The following is a 22,998-nucleotide window of genomic DNA, read 5'->3' as shown; positions in this document are numbered from 1 at the left end:
ATTTACAGAGGAGTAACTGAAACTGTCTGAGTCCACATTCTATTACAAATAATGTACAGTTTCCTAAGTATGCTCTTAATGAAAAATGAATAGGTTCTAGGTCAGTTCTAAAAGGATGGGTGACAGCCCCAAGGTGGTGTGGCTAAGGGATGCATCCAAACCACATTCTACCTGAGTGCCCCGCACCATGTTATTAATTCTAATTGTAGATACTTAGTAATTTTCTCTTGTTAATCTCAAAAATGGCTTTAAAAAAATTACAGCTGTCTGTCTCTGACCTGTGAACTCTTTTTGTCCTTGTAGGATCACCTTTCCCTGTGCCACTGTAGCAGTGGGAGAGGCACTTAAAATCCTTTTCTATAAGTCTCATCTGTGGAACCCAGTCTAAAAGTGGAACTAGGGAATTTGTGTATATGTGCACATTTACTTAAAGCTAAAACCCCATGAGTTCTGACTGATTCTTCCAGTTCAGACTACAGGCTTTCTACTTCTTCTGTAATGCATTTTTATCTCCGTTCTTCCATACCGAGGATCCTTGCTTTCAAGGAGATAGAGGTGATGAAGTTGCAGTATCTCATAATTGCTCATTTGTTTTATCCCAAAATAAGTATAGTTATTTTATTGCACTCAACAGTAGATTCAGAATAAAATACTTATAGTACCACTTCCAATATGATTATTGAAAACAGTTAAAATTTCTTCTTTTGCATGTGCTCTTTTCCCATTTTAAAAATATTACTTCTATATTCTTAGAATGTGTACTCTCACCATCTCCCTGTTTAACCGTATTTAGTATTGATTCTACAAATTACCGTTTGCTTGTTATAGACAGTTGTTATGCAGATGCTATTTTGGTTTTTCTGAATTTTTTTTTTTCTAGTAGATCCCACAGAAAAGCTCACAGAAACAGTATTTCTCAAGTCCTTTTTATGTCGATAAAGGTGCACTTTTGTGTTTGAAAGTTAGTTTTGATGGTACAAAAGCTTTGATTCACATTTTCTTGGGTGTTACTTCATTTTCTTTTGACCTACAGCATTGCTGTGGAAGTCTGAGGATACACGCTTGTGTGTGCATCTGTTACCTAGAAGCCCAAGAGATTTGGGTTCATGTTCTCAGGCACCTGGTAAACACTTCAGAGGAGTCAAACTTTTTCTCCTCTAGGAAAATTTCAGTTTCTTGAGTCAGACTCTTGATTTTTTTTTCCCCTTGCAGAAGACGACAGGCCAATCTTCTGAAGGGAAAACAGCTTCTTCGTGAGGGCAAAGTCTCAGAAGCCAGAGAATGTTTTAGCCGTTCTATTAATATCACACATGCGATGGCCCACAAAGTCATCAAAGTAAGCCAAAGAAGAAATGAAGCCAACATAAAAAGTGGCTAAGTCCATCAAAGCTCATTAGGAGTCATTTGTTGATGGGAGAGCAAGAAAGTGAAGGGAGGGAAATGATTCCAGGCCTAACATTGAGGAGGGGGCAGGGCTCAGGAAGGAAGGGAGCAGTACCCTTCAACAGAGGAGAGGAGTCCAAAACTCTCCAAGCGGGAAATCTGAGAAGAGTAAGAACTAGGGGATGCTCTCCCTTTCTCATTAAGGGACTATTTGAGCTCCGTGGACACATTGCTCCATAGAGATGGAAGGATGATTCCTAGAGGGCCAATTTCACCCCACTGCCGTGTTGTCTTCAACACTTACCACCTCCACTCTCGTAGGCTGTGGGATTGGTCAAACCAGCTTCACCTGCTCAGGAGCTCTCAGACCCTAAGTCTCTTCAGCCTGCTTCTGCATGGAAGCTTCATACTACCATAGATCTTCCGAGGCCGGCAATCCCAGCCCTTGCTTCCCCTTCCTCAGCCCTCTGTTCAGATTGCTTGGTAAATGTGGGAAAATAAATATAGTGTTTAAGTTCTGTAGTTTTATCAAAACAGTGTCAGATACTTTTGTCGTCTGAAAAGAAAACATGTTATTTTTATGGGGAAGATATATTCAGAGCCCCAAATTAATGTCTTCTATGCTTTTGGAGCATAGCCATTCTTAAGATGCAAGCTTTCTACAATTTGAAATAATTAAGTTTTCTGGCTTGTAGTTGTTTTTCTCCCTCTGAAGGTGCAGCAGTATTTTCTCCTATAAGTTGATTTTTAAAAAGAGAAATCTTTGTGGATATATGATTAGTTCAGTATACGTAGGACTCAGAGTTGAAAAATTTGCTCCAAAGGAAATGATTTCAGAAAATAACAGCAGCGTGAGGCTGGTAATAAGATCTACACTCTGTGTTGGAGATTGACCATGACCTTCTCTGGCAGGCTGCTCGGTCCCAGGGAGTAGATTGTCTCGTGGCTCCATACGAAGCAGACGCACAGTTGGCCTATCTTAACAAAGCTGGTATTGTACAAGCTATAATTACAGAGGACTCTGACCTCCTCGCCTTTGGCTGTAAAAAGGTACTTAACTACGACTACTACATGCTGCTTTTCTGTGCAGTTAGCAGTGGTGTAAAGCAAGGAGCTAAGATTTTTCCTCTCCAGGAATCATTATTTTATTTAATCTTGCAGTTAATACCTGCTTACAATGCTAATAATTATTTAAAATGGAAAGAAGGGCTTTGCTGCTTGACAATTCTGAATACTTTTTCAGATTAAGCCCTTAAGGTTAGAAGGTTTTATTGTTTTATCCAAATCCTTCAGTAGAGCATGCACTTACTGTTCTTGTTATTAGTATTACTCAATATGCTTTATTTTTCAATTAAGTGATATAAATAACTTATCTCATGGAATGCTTTGTAGTTATTTAGAATTATGTATAAAACTGTTTAATGGAAATTTTATCATGATATTGTAAGGGGGAATTAAGATACAAAACTACAAGATCTCATTTTTGTTACTGCCAATGTTTATTTTTTTAAATATTTTATTTATTTATTCATAGAGACACAGCTAGAGAGAGAGAGGCAGAGACACAGGCAGAGGGAGAAGCAGGCACCATGCAGGGAGCCCGATGTGGGACTTGATCCCAGGCCTCCAGGATCACGCCCTGGGCTGAAGGCAGGGCTAAACCGCTAAGCCACCGGGGCTGCCCCTGCCAATGGTTATATCTGTATATTTCATAGACGACTAGGAGGATCTGTCAGAGGATTAATGCTGGGTAACAGTGATAGATGAGAGATGTCAGGCAACTTCTGTTTTCTTCCTGAATTTCCATGTTCCCCAAATTTTCTACAATGAGCATATATTGCTTTAAGAAAAAGATTGTGACATCTCGGTGGCTCAGTGGTTGAGCATCTGCCTTTGGCTCAAGTCTTCATCCCGGGGTCCTGGGATCAAGTCCCACATCAGGCTCCCCACAGGGGCCCTGCTTCTCCCTCTGCCTATGTCTCTGCCTCTCTGTGTCTTTCATGAATAAATAAATAAAATCTTTTAAAAAAAAATAAGAAGGATTTTTGTATGAATTGCTGTTTGATTGCCATGACAACCCTGGATGTCAGGAGGAGGTAAAGGGTACAGAAAGGGCATTCTTTTCCCCAGAGTCAGAACAAAGGAGACCTGGTGCACAACCTTGTCTGTCATAGCCTGTGCTTCAGTTTAATTTATTTGCAGATTTCACGGTAATTAACTGGCCTACCTCCCTCTCCTTTCTCAGTGCTGATACAGAACAAGAAAGAATTCTTAGAAATATTGCAGTGAATTAATGAAAAACTATAATGACCCTTATAGATATTAACAGTTTCCCTTCCTTTTGAAGGTAATTTTAAAAATGGACCAGTTTGGAAATGGATTAGAAATTGACCAGGCTCGGCTGGGAATGTGCAGACAGCTTGGGGATGTGTTCACGGAGGAGAAGTTCCGTTACATGTGCATTCTCTCAGGCTGTGACTACCTCTCCTCACTGCGTGGGATCGGGTTAGCAAAGGCCTGCAAAGTGCTAAGACTAGCCAATAATCCAGACATTGTAAAGGTAGGAGTGAATCACCCAGCATCCTCGTCAGTTTCTGGAGTGTTTCTTACATCATAGATAAGCCCTTCAGAATAACAACTTTAAATATTCTATCCTATCAGTAGCCCATATTGTGTTATCACAAGGACAAAATGACTGAAACACTACAATTTAGCTTTTGGCAACTGACGGACCTGCTTTAAGTAATTGGCAAAATTTTTTAAATGAAGACTAAGATAAAGAGACTTAAAAGCAAAATGTTCTAGATAAAATTGTTAAAATGTATAATCTTTCAGTTTCTGTCCTGTTCTCTGTGGTGGTGGTTCTCAAACTTTTTGGTCTCAGGATCCACTCTTTAAGGCTCATGGTGACAATAATTTTTGTTAAATAGGTTATAGCTGTTGATATTTACTAAATCAAATTCAAAGATACACTGTTTATTAATTTAACGCTAATCGGGGATCCCTGGGTGGCGCAGCGTTTTAGCGCCTGCCTTTGGCTCAGGGCGCGATCCTGGAGACCCGGGATCGAGTCCCACGTCGGGCTCCCGGTGCATGGAGCCTGCTTCTCCCTCTGCCTATGTCTCTGCCTCTCTCTCTCTCTCTGTGTGTGTGAGTGACTATCGTAAATAAATAAAAATTAAAAAAAAAAAAATTTAACGCTAATAATCATAAATTCATGTATTTTATGTATTAGCATACATAGCATATTTTAATGAAAAATAGCCATGTCTTCTGAAAACATGAAAATTATGACTGGAATTGCACATTTATGTAAATTTCCTTAACAAGGCTTGATAGAAGACAGCTGGGTTTTCATACCTACTTCTCTGATGCAGCATCATGTGCCCTGTGTCCTCTGGAAAACTAAGACACCTGAATCACCTCTATCATCTCTCTGATATCTTTACCTTAAGAAAAATAAGCATATGTTAAAGAAGCTCATTTTGCCACCCCAACCCTGCTCCCCTGGGGTAGTTCTGGTGAGGAGGCAGTGGCAGAGCTGGGCGTGGAGCCACATGCACTAGCTAGCCGGTGACTCCAGGGCCACTGGCTTCCCTTCTTCCTCTCGGAGTGTGATTTGAAGTATTTAAATCGCTTCCAGCTTTAATCACCTATGACTAACAGAAGTTAGATTGTCAACCTCATTTTTAATTCTCGGGGCTTTTGTATGTTTGTACTTTGCCTTTTGGATGAAAGGGACTTTGAGGGCAAGGAATGTGTCTTAATGTCACACTTGGGAATATAAACCTGATGTGTAACTGACTTGTTCATTCTTTGGGTTTATAATAGAAAAATTGAAGAAAATACTGTTACAGAGAGGTTTTAGTGATGTGACCTGATCATGTTTGCTGGTAGAGGCTTTTAATGCCATTAAAATAAATCAATTTTCTGTCTCCTCATCTGCCTCTGATGTAAACCAGTTGGTCTTGGGAATGACGCATTCTGTATTTGCAGATAACTAGTAAATATTTTTACATCCATTTTTAGGTAATCAAGAAAATTGGACACTATCTTAAGATGAATATAACCGTACCAGAAGATTACATCAAAGGATTTATTCGAGCCAACAATACCTTCCTTTATCAGCTAGTGTTTGATCCCGTCAGAAGGAAACTCATCCCTCTGAATGCCTATGAAGATGACATTGATCCTGAAACACTAAGCTACGCTGGGCAGTATCCTTTCTGAATGAGAATGGTAGAATTTTGTACTTCGTCCATATTTTTATGATGATTTTTTAGTGAGGCATTCAGTAAAAAGCCTGCAGATTATTCTTTGCTTCCTTTTTATAGTGAATTCTATGTTTTTTTCATTTTAATTACCATGCTGGTGAAAATTCAGAGCACCTTTTTGTTTATAAACCTGAGGCTCATCTATGATAATGTGCTAATTAATTGCTTCAGTTGCCTTAACAGAAACATGTACAGTCAGCCGCTTAAGGTACTTGAAAGGTGGCATTTCTTTCTTGGCCAGCACACTCCATTCTTTTGGGGGGGGGGGGGTTGTGGACACGTGAGCACACCAGTTGAGGATGCCCTGCTCACAGTCCCTGGCTACATGTACATAGATGATTCAGAGCCCTGAGTCACATAGATGGTGACCAGGATTCCCTCCCCATCTCTCTTGGAAAGAAGTGTTGACTTGAGGCTTTGCTTCCAAAAATGGCCAGCTCCTGCAGTGACAAATAGAGCCTGATAAACAATGCATGTGGTATTTCAGTCATGCTGAGTGGAAAATAAGAAGGATCTGCTGAGGTCCTGAAACTGAAGATTTTCTGTAACCATAGAATACACTTTTCTATCTTAATACACTATCATTTGGTTGTTAATAAAAGCATTTTTCCTTAATCTTACCAACCTAGGTATTTTGATGATTCCATAGCTCTTCAAATAGCCCTTGGAAATAAAGATATAAACACTTTTGAACAGATTGATGACTACAATCCAGACACTGCTATGGTAACATCTTAATTTTTTTTTTTTTTTAATGACTTCACTTTTAGAAAGCATGTTTTAGTTATGTCTCAGGAACTGTGACTAAGGCAAATCTTCATTTCGTAAGCATTTCTAAGAATCTCTATATCCCAGCACTGTGTGGAGTGCGGGTTTAAAACAACTTGATGCTGGAGAAATTCTCTGTCTTAAAACATAGATATATTGGTGAATTTCCTTAAATTAAAAAGCAGCCTCATGATATATCACCAGACCTTCAGACCTGAACATTTCGTCTGAATCTATAAACATTTGATGCCTTCTCATCCCACCCCATTTGCCTCTGACACTTAGCATAGTTGAAGATTCGAGCCTAGAAATGTTCCCATTAAGTAAAAGCTGTTTTCTCCCTCCCTCACCACTGCACAAATATTCATTGAGTGCCTCTGAGCTGTGTTTCTGAGACCTTTCCTATTCTACTTTTGCCCAATTGTGTATATTCTTTCTGACACCCCACCACTACCACCACTACCACCATTCTCTTTCTCATACTGTTTCCTATTCATATTTATTCCTTCATTAAGTTCTGATGACTATATCTTATCTATCCAGAAAACTCACATATGCACTATGCAGAAATCCCTAATGACACTAGGAAAGAACCTTATGTTTATCAACTCAAATCATGTAAACCTTACACTCAGATCACTCTTTCCTCTTCTCTGTTTTCTCTTTCTAGAATTTCTCTTAATTAGATATTAGATTTCCTAATCTTCAAGTTTTTCTGTCTTATTCATGTCTTTGTCTTGTGATTTCTCTGGGAAATGTTTGTCTTCCAGCTTTGCACTATCCAGTATAGTAGTCAGTAGCTACATGAGGCTATTCAAATTAATTAACATTTTCAATGTTAATTGAAACAAATTAACAAATTAATGTTAATTTGTTAATTAATAAATTCAATATTTGAATTTTAGTTCTGAAGTTGCATTGGCCACCTTGAGAGTGCTTAGGGACTAGTGGCTACCATAATGGACAGCCCGGAACATCCCTGTCATTGCCAAAAATTCTGTTGAATGTTTTTCTGCTTTCATTTTCTTATTGAAGGATACATTGTTTAATTGTACTTTTTTAAAGATTCTGTATTACAGATCTCTCTGAGAATATAATTTTATTCTCTTGACATTTTCTGTTCTCTGCATTCTGTTTGCTCTGAATGGTTTTTTTTTTTTTTTTTTTTTCTACTTGTTTTGGCCTTTTCCCCTTCATGGTGGAGCGTTTCTTCAGGCATCTGAAGTTTCTTGTCCATTTGTTCCTATTTGAGAGAGGTACTGAGAAGCTTGATATTTGTGCAGTTGAGTGGGCTTATAGCCTTGGGCTTTACTCTTGGGTGATCTGGTTGCCAACAAGCTGGCTTGATTTTGTGAATTACCAAATGTCAGTGTGTTTTCTCTGCACGGTTCCATTTTTCCAAAGAGGGATCCTCCAGTTTCTACTTAACGTGTAAATGTGGCAGTTTGCATTTTGAGAGCAGGTATTAGGGAAAGTGAGTTGGAGTGGGCCTTTCATTTGACCTCTGTCTTTAGACCAATGGATTTTCTCACCTTCTAAATTGCTACTATATCTGTGTTATATTTCTGGGTTTCAACTAAACAGTTGCTCTGGTTCTGAAGGGGTAGGTGTGAGTTGACTATATGGTCAGGTAGAAGATGAGGGCCCAGGGGTCAAATAATCCTCCTCTTCTTAGCCCTCCCCCATGTGGGGCATGCATGGTCCCTGGTGCCTTAAATTCCTGAGCTTTTATCATGTTTTTGTAGGTGAAATTGACTTCCCTTTGGGATTCTTTTCTGCAGACACTTGGGCTTGATCTCTCTTCTGCTAGGTTCCAAAAATTTCTCTATATTCTGCCTTCACTATGGTTTGGACAATACAGGTATCTCCGAATTTTACTGCAGATAGAGTTTATGTTTGTTTATTGTTTTAGGAGATGATAATCAAAGGACTGAAAAGGGTTTACAATCTTCTTTACATATTTGAATTATTGCTATTATAATTTCATTAGGAATGATTCTTAAGCCTTTTTTTTTTTTTTGGCTCAGAAACTAAAATAGTTGGTTGTATTAAATATATCCAGATATTAACAAGAATGGTGTGGCTCACTAAGATGGCCATCAGAGAAATTTCTGTAGGAACGGTTAATTGTGCCAAACTAATTAATCCTTTTTGTTTATCTAAAATTTGGTTTTCCCAGTCTGTTTCTCTTTTTTCAATAAAACCATCAATAGGGGACCCTGGGTGGCTCAGTCAGTTAATTGTCTGCTGTCAGTTTGGGTCATGATCCCAGGGTCCTGGGATGGAGTTCGGCATCAGACTCCCTCCTGAGTGGGGAGTCTGCCTCTCCCTCTCTCTCTGCCCCTCCCCTCTGTTCCTCCCCTCTGCTCATGCTCTCGCTCTCTCCCAAATAAATAAAATCTAAAAAAACAAGAAAAATCAGTGGGATCTAATGCCATGAGCCATTATCCTTAAGCTGAAGCTGTTTTTGATAACCATTCACTCAATTATTTGAAATTACTGTCCTTATTAATCCTTAAAATGTATCCTGAATAATGTCACCTTGTTTTATTTATTTTTATCCTTTCTTTAAGTGAGAGGCTTAGATTAAATTCCAAGTTCAGGTGGGATTTTTGTCAAGTAGGATTCATGCCCTTAGTACCAACATTTTTATGTCTTTGTTCATTTTTTCCTTTGCCTCTTCTCTGTTAGAGTGTCATTGATAGCCTGTTACTATGTCATTATCATCCAGAATATGTTGTAATTGTGAATAACTTATATTAGCATTGAGAGTGATTGTTTACCAGCACTTACCTGGCAATAAACTCTTTCTTAGAGAAACTTTTTTGTAAGACTCCGTGTATACCCAAGTAGTTTACTTTAAATATACAACTTTATGGTTTTAACTTTCAGGCGCTTTATAAAGTGTATGTAAATGACTATTTAGAGGCTTATTTCCAGATGATTGTTAAACTAATTGGTATTGTGTTTTGAAATAATACTCAAATTTTGAAAGTACTTTTTTTCTGGCCACATTTCTTCAAGTGCATTTCAATTTCTTGCACTGTACATCTTAGGAAGATTCACTTTTTATTTCTGAGAAATGAGATAACAAGGTCACTTGACCTTCATTAGAAGAGAAACAGACCCAAGAATACAAGACACGTTTAATGGAAAAATGTATTACCATCAAAGTAAAAAATGTTATTAGCAGATATTTCATCAAAGATTGTTGAAAAGAATAAATTATTTACTTATAATTTATGTTGCTGGAGAGGGAAATGATTTGATTATTTTCCTTCTTCAGGTAATCCTTTTCCTTTTTACTATTTTAGCCTGCCCAATCAAGAAGTCAGAGTTGGAATGACAAAACATGTCAAAAATCATCTAACGTTAATAGCATTTGGCATAGGAATTATTGCCCTAGACTTGAGCTAGATATTGTTTCAGATGCTACAAGATTGAAGGAAAATCCAAGTACTATGGGCATTGAACAAGTGATCAGTATTAAAGGGTTAAATCTTCCAAGAAAGTCATCCATTGTGAAAAGACCAAGAAATGGTACGTATTTTTGCCGGTTGTGTATGTTGTGAAATATTAGTGAGTATCAATCACATTGAAGAAATCTTTGCCAAACCTAAGGTCACTGAGATTTTCTTTTGACTTTTGTTTGTTTTTTCTAGAGCTTCTGTAGTCTTAGCTCTTAGACCTAGGCCTTTGATCCATTTAGAATTATTTTTTTTTGGGATCCCTGGGTGGCGCAGCGGTTTGGCGCCTGCCTTTGGCCCAGGGCGCGATCCTGGAGACCCGGGATCGAATCCCACATCGGGCTCCCGGTGCATGGAGCCTGCTTCTCCCTCTGCCTGCGTCTCTGCCTCTCTCTCTCTCCTCTCTGTGCATTCTCATAAATAAATAAAAAATCTTAAATAAAAAAAAAAAATAAAAAAAAAATAGAATTATTTTTTTTAATATGGTGTGAGGTAAGAATCAAGGTTGACCTTTTTTTATATATGGCAATCCACTTGTTCCACCACCAGTTGTTAAAAGATTGCCCTCTCCTCATTGAATTGCCTTGGCACATTTGTAGGAGTCTGTTTTGGGCTCTATCATTCTGTATGATGGGGCCCAGTGTCTTTTTTTTTTTTTTTTTTATAAATTTTTATTTATTTATGATAGTCTCACAGAGAGAGAGAGAGGCAGAGACACAGGCAGAGGGAGAAGCAGGCTCCATGCACCGGGAGCCCGACATGGGATTCGATCCCAGGTCTTCCAGGATCGCGCCCTGGGCCAAAGGCAGGCGCCAAACCACTGCGCCACCCAGGGATCCCGGGCCCAGTGTCTTTATGCCAGGACACTCTCTTAATTACCATAGCTTAACAGTAAATTTTGAAATTAAGTAATAAAAGTCCTCTAAGTTTTTTGCAAAGTTATTTTGGCTACTCTATGTTTTTCACAATTCCATACAAATTTTGGAATCAACATGTCAACTTAAAAACAGTTAAGTCTGCTGAGATGTTGACTGGAATCCAGTTGAATCTATAGACCAGGTTGGGGAGAATTGACTTCTTACCAAGATTGAGTTTTCTGATCTGCTTATTTAAGTTTTCTTTCAACAGTGCCATGTGGTTTTTAGTGTCTTAAACACATTTTATTAAATTTATCCCTCTGTTTCAGATTTTTGATGCTATCGCAAGTGATATTTTTAATTCTGATTTCTAATTGCTCATTGCTAGAAATACAATTGATTGTTGAACAAGAAGGGCTTGAACTGTGCAAGTCCTCTTATATATGGAACTTTTTTCATACAGCACAGTAAATGTATTTTCTCTTTGTGGTTTTCTTAATATTTTCTTGTCGCTAGCTTTATTATGAGAATACAGGATATAACATATATAACATAAAAAATATATGGTAATTGGTTGTATTGTCAGTAAGGCTTTTGGTCAGCAGTAGGCCATTAGTTAACGTTCTTAGAGAGTCAAGTTATATTCAAGTTATATGCAGATTTCTGACTCTGGAGGGAATCAGCACCCTTAACTCTCTTGTTGTTAAAGGTCAACTGTATGATTTTTACATTTTTTTTTATTTTTATATTTTAATATCCTGTTTGGCAACCTTGTAAACCCACATGTTCATAACATCTCTTTCGTAGACTCCACAGGATTCTGCATAGACAATCATATCACCAGCAAATAAAGACAGTTGTGCGTCTCCTTTTTCACTCTGGATGATATTTAGTTATTTGCTTTTTGATCATTTTTTTCTTCTCCTTTTATTTCTTTTTCTTGTCTTCTGGAACCTGCAATATGATGTTGAACAGAAGTACTGAGAGTAGAATACTAAGTTGGGCAAAGGTATTTTATTTTTATCCATAAGATACGTAGAAATGGAAAGGCTAATTATAAGCTGGTCCTTCTCTCCTTCTCAGACCTCTACACAAATGAGTGAAAGTCTAACAACAAAACAAGTCCTTTGCAAAGCTTTTAGCTCATACTTTTATTTTTGCAAACTAAGATAGCTTTTATTAACATTCCTGTCATTTTGCTGGCATTTATTGAGTTAATAATCAAAATACACTAGTTGTTAAGCCAGGTACAGTTATATTTTAAACTTAAATATGGATTAAATTCTATTGATATAATCTTAATTTGTTATAATCCATTGTTCTGCCTTTCTTGAAAAATCTTTGTGTTGTCTACTCACGTACGAGTATTACCTGTGTCACCTAGAAATGAGAGAAGTATGGCTCTCGATATCTCAGAGTTTTGATTAAAATGTGTTTGTTTATATAATGTTTAGCATACCAACATTAAGAGTACTTATGCTAGATTCCAGACCATTCAGGCAGCTAGTTGCCTGCAGTCTTCCAACACTCTTCAACTTGCTGTAATTCCTTGCTAACTAATATCCAGTTGTTTTGCTCTGTCTTGTCCACTAGCATAATATGAGAGACACCGAAGTGCCCTGCTCAATATCTAAACCTGTGGAATTCTCCCAAATAGCTAGTCCAACAGCCTTATCACAGAAGGAAAATGCAGTTAGCCTGGTGTGGCTGCTGCTTGGAGAAACCTTTCTCAGGATCCTACCGTGTTTGTATTTTCTTCTTCTGTAAATTATTAAAAATCTGTATATTTTTAAATTTGAGGTATTTTCTTCTTTCTCTAGTATTTGGAACCCCCAGCCATTTTATTGATCATAGGTAGTGAGCAGTTAGTGAGTGGAAGCTGTTCAGGCTGAGAATTAGTTGTAGTTGGATCAATTTAAAGCAAAAATGCTATCTCTATGTTGTTGACTATCTCAGTCGTCAACCAACTATTTTATTTAATTTTATGGTTTATTCTAATGCCATAGAATACATTTGTCACACAAGTTTCTAGGGCCTCTAGCTGGGCAATGAGGATCAGAACTGGAGTGCAGTTCACTTTACTATATGACAATCACATGTACTTCCGGGGCCGTAATGTATAGGTGGTATGTATAAATGGCTGCTGGTTTTATTAGAACATTTTAAAAATCAAACAGGAAATCATACATTGACATGTAAAGTGCCTTTTTTTTTTTTTTCATTCAAAATCAAGCCTTCAGTACAATAACTATCTTATGGAATTGATTGTATCCTGAAATTTTGGTTTCCGTAATTTCACATAAAATCATACAAATAATTGATGTTAAAATCTTAACTAATTTGTGAAACTAAAACACAGCTAAGGGATTTTTTTTTCTTTTGAGTCATCCTTGTATCTCTCTTCTTGTGATGCAATGTTAAAGAAATAAGACTTCATCCTTAGAATAGTGAGATGTAGACTGTAACATTAAGACCAAGTTTCCACGTGAAACAAAGATTTATAGATCATTTTGTTTTTATCTAGAAGAGCTGTCAGAAGATGACCTATTGAGTCAGTATTCCCTTTCATTTACAAAGAAGACCAAGAAAAATAATTGTGAAGGTCCTAAATCTTTGAACTCTTCTGAAATGCTCACATCTGACCTGGTAGATGGAAGCACTGTTAGAAAAAATGGAAGCACAGCACCTACGACAAGAAATAAATTTGCAGCATTTTTACAGAGGAAAAATGAAGAGAGTGGTGCGGTTGTCGTCCCAGGGACCAGAAGCAGGTACAGTTCTGCATGATATTGTGTGTCTGCTGTGTCAGCTCCTACATTGGTACTTATTCCAGTTGTCTTCAGTAAACGTTGACTCTAGGGGGTCGGTGTGGAGCCTGGCTTCACGTACCACAAGTATCATGTTGGCAGAGTCCCAACGTAAACGCACATCTGTTCTCTTAAACGTCTCTTCATACTAAAGCAAAATAAGAATTGTAGATCTATATTTTGCATTAGAGAAATTCTGTTGTTTTGGAGGGTCCCTTCATTGTTTCTACTGCTTTTTTTCAGAGCTAAAAATAATTTCGCAAGAGGTTTGGTTTTGTTTTTGTTTTTTTTTTTTTTTTAAGATTTTATTTATTCATGAGAGACACAGAGAGAGAGAGGCAGAGACAGGCAGAGGGAGAAAGGGAGAAGCAGGCTCCATGCTGGGAGCCTGACGTGGGATTCAATCCCGAGACTCCAGGATCATGCCCTGGGCCAAAGGCAGGCACTAAACTGCTGAGCCACCCAGGGATCCCGGGTTTTGTTTTGTTTTGTTTTGTTTTTTAAGATTTATTTATTTTAGAGAATATGAACAGAGAAAGGGACAGAAGGGGCGAGAATCTCAAGCAGACTCTTCAATGAGTGCAGAGCCTGAGATCATGACCTGAGCTGAAATCCAAAGTCGGATGGCCAATCAATGGAGCCACTGAGGCATCACATCAGAGTAGTTTTGAAATACACTTAAATACAGGTGACTGGAGATGCTTGGGTGGCTCAATCAGTTAAGGGTCTGCCTTCAGCTCAGGTCATGATCCCAGGGTTCTGGATTGGAGCCCCGAATTGGGCTCCCTGCTCAGTGGAGAGCCTGCTTCTCCTTCTCCCCCTGCCCCTCTCCTCACTCGTAGTCTCTCTCTGTCACTCTCTCTCTACTCAAATTAATAAAATATTTTAAAAATAAATAAATACAGATGACTGTAGAGTTCTAATATTAATTGAGAACATAATACTATATTAAGCATTGAGTTACGAAATGAGAGGCATGGTATTTGTTGAGAAGCTTGTAGTGTAGTTGCAAAAACAGGTCCATAAAGAAAATCTGTACAGTGTGGTAAGTACAGGGACAAGTGTATGCCTGAGGTGCTCCTGGGCATTAAAGAGGGTGGTTGGAAAGGGTCAGAGGGAAGGAATAGATATCAAATATCATTACAAAGAATGGAGCCTCTATCTTCCCTGTGGGCCGAGGCTTGGAGCATGGGGGCAACTATTGCTGTCAGCCACTCCTATCACTATTCCTGCCAAAACATAAGTCTGCAAAAGGATGCTGACAGAGAGAAATAGGCAGGGGGCCAGTTCATGGAAGATTTGTAAGCCAGGCAAAGGAGCTTCTAGTCTTTAGAGGTGATAGAAGATATTTGGAGGGTTTTAGTCAGGGGAAGAGTATGATTTGATTCCTGCTTTTGATAGACCATTCCAAGCGTGCTGTGAACAGTGGATTCTAAAAGGCCAGAAGTGGAACAGAAAAATTGAAACGCTCATTCTGATTCTGCGTGTACTGCTCACTCTCGTTGAACATGCTTACTCCCAGTGAAATGATGAAAAAGGAGGTTACAAACAATGAAGAAAGCCCTCTCTAGAAAGTTGGCTTTCCTCACTTGCAGGAACTCTTGGAACGTGCATTTCATTTTTCCATGTGGATGAAAATAAAATTTCCCTTTTCTGTCACTTGATGTCCAGCTCTTCTCTGAGGACAACTGATGAGGGCCATATTTGCACATGCCCATACAACTGGCCTGGTCACTGCACAAGCTTAATGAGATACCTGTCCAAAGCTTCACATAATCCGCTTTCTGTGGTTTAGGTAGATGTATTACTAATAAATTGTTAAGAGATCTTGGAGAAATGATTTTTTTTTCTCCATCAGTTTCCTGTGAAATAACTGTCTTTGATGTAAAATTTTCTGACCTGGGTGGCATAGCAACATCTGGATATTAAAATTAGTTTTCTTAATTTTCAAAGTTGTTGAATATACTTTTAGTCCTCACAGCAAAATTATGAGATATTCAAAGTCGATGTTATTTTCTCTATTTTGGGTTAAGACATTGAGACTCTGAGAGGTTAAACAACTTTCCCGGAATGGTTTACTTTGTACTGGTGACACAGAGGTTCCTAGGCCTCGTCAGCATGGTGGATTGAAAGGAACACATGGTCTCATTGGCCTGAATGTGAATTCATTATCACCTCACTGTAATATGATTTATAGTTAATATAATATTCCACTTCACTACATTAATGTAATGCAACAGGAGGTAATATGCCAAAGGTTGTCTCCATCTTGTCTGCTTTTATGGAAGTCTGTTTTAACTCTTCTTTATTACATAGATACTTATCCTAGACACCTGCCAGTTTATCTTTTGAGACCTAGAAATATAAATATTTCTGGGAGGGGTTCTGGGTTTTAATTCTACTCTCTAGTTGATTAATTTTATAATCTTGGGCACTGTCACTATAACTTCTCTTTGGACTATTGGATATCATAGGGGTTCTTACTTATATAAAAATGAATTATATGGACAAATCTAGGAGCTGCTGTTTTGTGCTTAGTGAATAGTGCTAGTAAGACCTTTCCTCCCATGGACTGCTTCCTTCCTGGCTTATACCCACACTTCACTGTGGGATTTGATAAAGGAGAGAGGGGATTTTTACCCTCCAGCATGTAGTACATATTCTCTTTATTATCTTGGATTCGTACTAATGCTTATTGAGGAAGTAAATTCTCTTTAGGCTTCATATTTATCTGATTTATCTGAGAATTTCCTTTTTAACCAAAAAACTCTGAGTACATCTTCTCCACAATGATACTGATCTTTCTTTTGTATTGGAGTGTTTATAAGTGATTTTTTAAAGCTGCCACACTGTCAGTAATACCTCTTATCAATACAGAATTTATTGATGTGAAAGTCGTAACCTCAATATTTCAAATAACATAAAAGTTGATAAGGTATTTATTTTAAAAGCCAGTAGGGGATATACCAGTACAAGTTCCCAGATAATATGCTACTAGGAAATAAGCTAAGATAAAGAGTACTGTGTAATTTCTCTTATTTTGCTTTTACTGAATAAGAGACAGTAACTGTAAATTGTCCCTTCTGTTGCATACCTCTGTAACTCTTCAAGTATCTGACTGTTAGCCATTAGTGTAGGGGCTGTGGAGGACCTGACAGCATGGATAGTATCTGTCCTCAGGGAGCTTCTAGTCTGTCTGGGAATTTATTAAATAAAGGTTAGGGGGAAGAAGGCCTATGTCCTGTTTAGGTGTAGATAAAATATGCATTGGATATTCCAAGTACATGTATGTAGAGACTGACTGCTTTTAGGAAATCCTATCTACAAATTCATTGTGTAAATAAATTTTTAAATGTGTAAATGTTGATACAACCAAAATTTAAGCTTTCAAGATCTGTTTTTGTCTTTATGAAATTATGATATTTATAGGATTTTGCTTGAAAAATCGAGAACATTTTTCATTTTCTGAGTCTTATCGCCTTTGTGAGGAAACTCTAAAATATGTATATATTTCTTCTGCTGTTTTTCCTGTTAGGTTTTTTTGCAGTTCTCTGGATTCTGCCGACTGTGTATCTGTGAAAGCAAGCAGTGAGACCCTAGGTGAAAGTGCTGTCACAGAGAAAGAAAGCAGTCTGAGTGAATCAGATTGTGTAGATGGCACAAAGCCAGCTGGTACGGACGTAGCACCTAATTCACGTGATCCAGTTGCGGACGAGGCAGCTGTGGTGGCTGACGAGTCTCTATCTTCTGAGACCAGCAAGTTCACCAGGACCATTTCACCGCCCACTCTGGGAACACTCAGAAATTGTTTTAGCTGGTCCGGAAGTCTTGGAGATTTTTCACGAACTTCAAGCCCCTCTCCCAGCGCAGCATTGCAGCAGTTCCGGAGGAGGACTGATCCCCCCACCACCCTGCCTGACCGGAGGGAGGTGTCCAGTATGTCCCAGTCAAGGAGCGATGAGTCAGGCGATGAAGCGCCTCCCTCACGGCTTGCAGCTTGGTCTCCACAGTCTCAGGAAAGCACAGCATTATCGCCACACAGTTTAAATGCATCAAAACTTTCTCAGCCTTCTAGTAAGGATTCGGATTCAGAGGTAAGTTATGTTATGAAACCTTTGTTTTCAAATCCATATGTAAGAGAAAATAGGGTGTTAGATAATTGGAGAAATCCTGCCTACATTTTGGAAATAATTGGCTGTCTTAATTTTTTATTCTAGATCTTACTGTGTAGAAAGTTCACATTCTTTTCATCTTAAGGACTTGTCTGTATGTTTCATTTTTGTGTATGGTTTACCTAACTGTATTTCTGGAGTCACTGTGTGCTCCATGAATAGCTATCTCAAGTTGTGCACAGTTAAGAAAAGACCTAAGCAGAATGATATACATTGTAATAAATTTAGTATCTAATTCCTTAATATACTCTTGAATTGAGATAACATAAAAACCTTATAAGAGGGACTACCCAGGTATCCCTGGCTCAGTGGTTGAGCATCTGCCTTCGGCTCAGGGCGTGATCCTGGGGTCCCGGGGTTGAGTCCCACATTGGGCTCCCTGCATGGAGCCTGCTTCTCCCTCTGCCTGTGTCTCTGCCTCTCTCTCTCTCTCTCTCTCTCTCTCTCTCATAAATAAATAAAATCTTAAAAAAAAGAGAGACCTTATAAGAAGTGGCCTTAGGAATTTGCTAGTGTTCATCTTAAGCTTTAGTACTTAGAAATATGTTTTCAGTTTACAGTTTACTCTTCTTAATCTTGCTGATTTCCCTTTCTAACAAAACAAAGTAGTAATACATGTGACTTTGTGACTCTGTTTTAAGTCAATAAAAGCATCCTAACCATTGTTTTCCTTATTTATGAAATACCTTCTAGTCTGACCTAAATCACAGCTTCAGATAAGTGCTGCCCATAAGCTCCCAATGACCTTCTATTTTAAAATGACATGCTGGTCTACTGGCTTCCTACACATCTGAGTCACCTCAGACTTACCAGTGTAACATACTTTGTTTTATCTTCACCAACTCTTGATTACCAAGTTGTAAGAACAGTGATAGCCACAGTACTGTGTGGCAGAACTTTGATTATCCTGAACATTGAAGAGTAAATAATAAATCTGGATAGCTTGTATTTATCAAAAAGGAAAATATTTTATTCTGGTTTCCAAGAGAAACTTGAGTTGTATTGGACTCAAACTGAAGGGAAAAAAGCTAACTTAAAATGTGAGAACAAATTGGTTTCATTTGGAGAAAGCTGAAATCAGTTAATATATTGAATCCAAAATCTGTCCCATGTGGTATTTAAGTTTTGAAGAGTATGCCAAGCCAACCCCAGGGCTGCCTTTGAGACTCAGGCTTTTCTTTTTCCTTTCACCTGCTTTGGCTTCGATTCATCCATACTGGTCCTGAACCCCCTGTTTCTCTTAATGTAAGTGCCCCCATTTTAAAACCATCATTTTCATGTGGTGGTTCACGCTACATTTGCTCTTGACTCCATGCGGGTGCCACCACAGTTACTCTGTGGTCAACAGCTTGCAGAAAAAGAACACATCACCCCCTATGCTGGAGAATACTCTCAGGTCTGGTGAGCTCCTTCAGGCTGTTCTTTTTCCTTTTTCCAACAGACCTCTTCCTCTGACTTCATAAGCTTTTAGCCCTGTGCTGTCGAGAAGCCTTCCTGTGCTGACTGAACTTTTCCACATTTCTGACTTCTGCATCACCATTTTTTGTATCTCTTGCCACAGGCATAGTTTATTCATTTTCTTTTCATCTTACTCCATGTTGTATACTTTTCTGAGAAATTACATTTTTATTTATACTGATTTTCTTGTTTTACTTGTTTAATGTTGTGATGAATATGGATTATTATAAAAAATTCACAGTAAAAATCTTTTTTTTTTTTTTAATCTGGGGGAATCTAGGACTCTGACTGCAATATGAAGTCATTTGATGATCTAGGTAATCCAAAATCCAAACCGCATTTATCTCAGTTTTTGAAAAAAGACACACTTCTAAGAAACAAGGTAAAACAAATTTTTTTTACTTTCAAAGCATTGTATGTTTATTATCAGAAACTGAGAAATATCAACAAAATTAAAAATTAAAATGCCTAAATTTTTATTTATAGAAAAAATATCTACTTTCAATCCTATTAGGGTCATGTCTATGCCTGGTTATAGGTGGTGAAGTTGTGAAACCCTTATCTTCTCTTGCAATAGAAAGATCTTTTTTCTATGTGCTTCTACAGCATTACTTAAAATGACTGAACAGGTTGCAGTTGTATGAGTTTAGCTAATTCCATTATGTTTGTCATTTACCCTAAACATATTTTGCTGTAGCAGACAGTACTGTAATCAAGATCGTGCGGATAGGTATTTGTGCCCATTCTTGATTGCTTCATAGAAATGAACTCCATGGAGTGGTATTACCGGTCCAAAGGCACATAACAATTTAAAGCTTTGATATATGTTGCCAAAAGACCTGCTAGAAACCATATACCTCATAAGCTAGGGTATTTTTTAAATTAAAATATATAAGTATTTCTTTGCATAGTAAAAGCTCACAAGTGAAAGCATATTTTATATACTATTTCTCAGAAATGCACAAGAGACATAAACAATACAAAAGAAAAACTACAAATGGTTGATTAATATATAAAAGTATATTTACCTCATTAGTAGTCAAATAATACAAATTAAAATAATGAAATAGAATTTCTTACCTCAGATTTTCAAAAAATATTTTTAATTGTACTCATCTTTATGAGTGTATAGTGAGAAGATAATCACACATTAATTGTATATAAATTGCTCTGCCTTTTCAGGAAAGCAATTTGAATGAGTTTAAATAATTCAACCCAGTAAGTGCATTCTAGAACTTGAGTCTAAGGAAATAATGAGAATTTAAGTACATTGAATACTTATCTTATATTGGTTATAGTAGTTACAATAGTGGAAAATTGCAACTAGCCTAAATATCCAAAAATAAGGGAGTTATTAAATACATAATTGATTTTAGTTCTTGGGTGGTGGGAGTACAGGTGAATTTTTCTTCTTTGTTTTCTCATGTTTTTCCATAATGAACACTTTGTTTTTCTAATAGCATAAAACCTTTTTAAAATTTCAGTAAATGGTCTGCAAATCCATTTGAAAAAAGATCCCCACCTCACACTATATAAATATAAATCCTAAATATATTAAAGATATAAATGTAGAATATATAAATATAAGACTATTTTTTAAATCTTTGGGTGCTAAAGGCTTTTTTCAGACATACACTGCCTTGGAAGGGTGTCCATATTATTTTTGAGTAAAAAGGAAGAACATGAAGCAGTATGTATGGCATCATATTTTTGCTTAAGTACTCAAAATATTCATGCACACTGTATGTTTACATAATCATAGAAAAAGGTCTAGAAAGATACCAAATTATTTGCAGTGATGGGACTGGAGATGTAGAAAGTACTTACCCAAAAGAAGTTATGCCTAGACATTAAACTGTTGTCTCTTTATTATTATTATTATTACTATTATTATTATTATTACTCTCAAGAGTTTTTGTCAGGGTTTTAACTGTCACATCTGTTTTGGTGAAAATTCCCCAGATGGACCTTCCCCCTTGCTCCCCAATATCCACCTTTAATATCTACAATGAAACTCACCTTGTTTGTTGTTGTTGTTAAATCTCAAACCAGTTCTTCTTGAACATTTTTTATTTTCATCTACTACATAAAGAGTCTCTTTGTCATTTAGTTTCAAAATCTTAGGGTCTCTTTTCTTTGTAACTGCCAGCTCAATCCTTCTGCAGAGGGTAAAGGAAAGCAACCACACATCTGTACTTAACCAAATTCTAACGTTTCTTTCTTTGCCTTCTTTCTCACTCTCTCTTTCCTCTCACCAACACCCTGAGTCAAGATTCCATCTTTCACATGCAGGCGTTCCGGTTCTTTATACCTCCTCTATCAACTTTGTCAGTTTGAAAGCCTTGTTTTATGTACCTCACTCTTACTATCCTAATGACAACAACAAAACATTGATGTCTCCATATTCCCCACAGGATAAAAAGTAGCCCTTGGATAGAAAAAGCTAACTGTCAGTAGAGATCTGTTTGAATAACAACCTCTTCGGAACGCCTGGGTGGCTCAACGGTTAAGCGTCTGCCTTCAGCTCAGGGCGTGATCCCACAGTCCTGGGATCGAGTCCCATATCGGGCTCCCTCCCTACATGGAGCTTGCTTCTCCTTCTGCCTATGTCTCTGCCTGCCTCTCTGTCTCTCTCATAAATGAATATAAAGTCTTTTAAAAATTAAAAAAAAAAAACAACCTCTTCAAAACAAAATTATCTGCATGTGAAAAGGAAACTATCCAAGATACGTTATTAAGTAGAATCAAAACATATTAGGTTGAAGAAAAACATTTTTACATGTTGCCTATTGGTTACTTTTCTATCTTAATGTGCAGAGAATAGTTTGAAATTAGCTAAAGGTAATTACTTGAACAGTGTTAAAAGGGGTATTTACTCTGTAGGTTCCTGGGCTGTATAAATCTAGTTCTGTGGACAGTCTTTCTACAACCAAGATCAAGCCTCTAGTGCCTGCCCGAGCCAGTGGGCTCAGCAAGAAGCCATCAAGCATCCAGAAGAGAAATCATCATGATGCTGAGAACAGGCCAGGATTACAGATAAAAATCAATGAGCTGTGGAAGAACTTTGGATTTAAAAAGTGAGTTTCCTTGTTACTTACTCTAAGGATAAATTGGGTCGCCTGGGTGGCTCAGTCAGTGAAGCATCTGCCTTTGGCTTAGGTCAGAATCCTGGGGTCCTAGGAACGAGCCTCACATCAGACTCCCTCCTCAGTGGATAGCCTGCTTCTCCCTCTCCCCTCCCTGACACTTGTGCTCTCTCTCTCACTCTCTGTCTCAAATAAATAAAATCTTTAAAAAAAAAAATGATAGGGTAAATTTTTTTTTGTAATTTCTTTCACTTTTTCCCAATTCTTTCTGTTTTCATAGGAGTCAGTTTTGTTTTCTCTTACCCTGAGAATTATTTTCCTTTATTCTCTTTAGCTGACACTTTTTAAGTATACTTAACTTCAACGTCTATACCTTCATTTAGTGAAAAGATGACAACCTAAAAATCCTCAGTTCTTGGTCTGGCTTTGGGGTCTGTTAAGCAAGTGACTTTTTCTGGTCTAAGTGTTTTGGCTTCCTTCCTTTTATAGCTCCGGATTGTAATGAAAATAGAGTTATCTTAAACATAGGGGTGGGCGGTGCATGGAGCCTGCTTCTCCCTCTGCCTGTGTCTCTGCCTCTCTCTCTCTCTGTGTGACTATCATAAATAATAAATAGAAATTTAAAAAAAAAAAACATAGGGGTGGGAAGGTAATGCTGTCTCATATTTCTTGATTTAAAGCAGTTTGTTTCTCTTAATGATCACATCTGAAATGGGGAGAATCATC

The 22,998-nt window shown here is 37.7% G+C and overlaps 1 protein-coding gene across 5 annotated transcripts in view; it reads left to right on the top strand.

The window, feature by feature from the left end:
• Window positions 1–22,998, top strand: part of EXO1 (exonuclease 1) — a 31,715-nt gene that overhangs the window by 5,383 nt on the left and 3,334 nt on the right. For 3 of the 5 annotated variants that reach the window (XR_012032902.1, XM_072830399.1, XM_072830398.1), the window contains exons 5-14: window positions 1,213–1,336; window positions 2,296–2,433; window positions 3,731–3,943; window positions 5,413–5,600; window positions 6,287–6,383; window positions 9,740–9,965; window positions 13,274–13,520; window positions 17,092–17,650; window positions 19,467–19,568; window positions 22,070–22,263. Coding sequence is in view for 4 of the 5 variants with exons in the window: in XM_072830399.1 (XP_072686500.1) it covers window positions 1,213–1,336; window positions 2,296–2,433; window positions 3,731–3,943; window positions 5,413–5,600; window positions 6,287–6,383; window positions 9,740–9,965; window positions 13,274–13,520; window positions 17,092–17,650; window positions 19,467–19,568; window positions 22,070–22,263 (2,088 nt within the window). In the remaining variant the exon portion in view is untranslated. The remainder of the gene's footprint in view (window positions 1–1,212; window positions 1,337–2,295; window positions 2,434–3,730; window positions 3,944–5,412; window positions 5,601–6,286; window positions 6,384–9,739; window positions 9,966–13,273; window positions 13,521–17,091; window positions 17,651–19,466; window positions 19,569–22,069; window positions 22,264–22,998) is intronic. The other 2 variants (XM_072830400.1, XM_072830402.1) reach the window with 2 other exon arrangements.

The sequence above is a fragment of the Canis lupus genome, chromosome 6, assembly GCF_048164855.1.
Source record: "Canis lupus baileyi chromosome 6, mCanLup2.hap1, whole genome shotgun sequence".
In the NCBI taxonomy this organism is placed as follows: Eukaryota; Metazoa; Chordata; class Mammalia; order Carnivora; family Canidae; genus Canis; species Canis lupus.
Note: the sequence above shows the minus strand (reverse complement) of the source record. Positions and strands in the feature narration are given on the sequence as shown.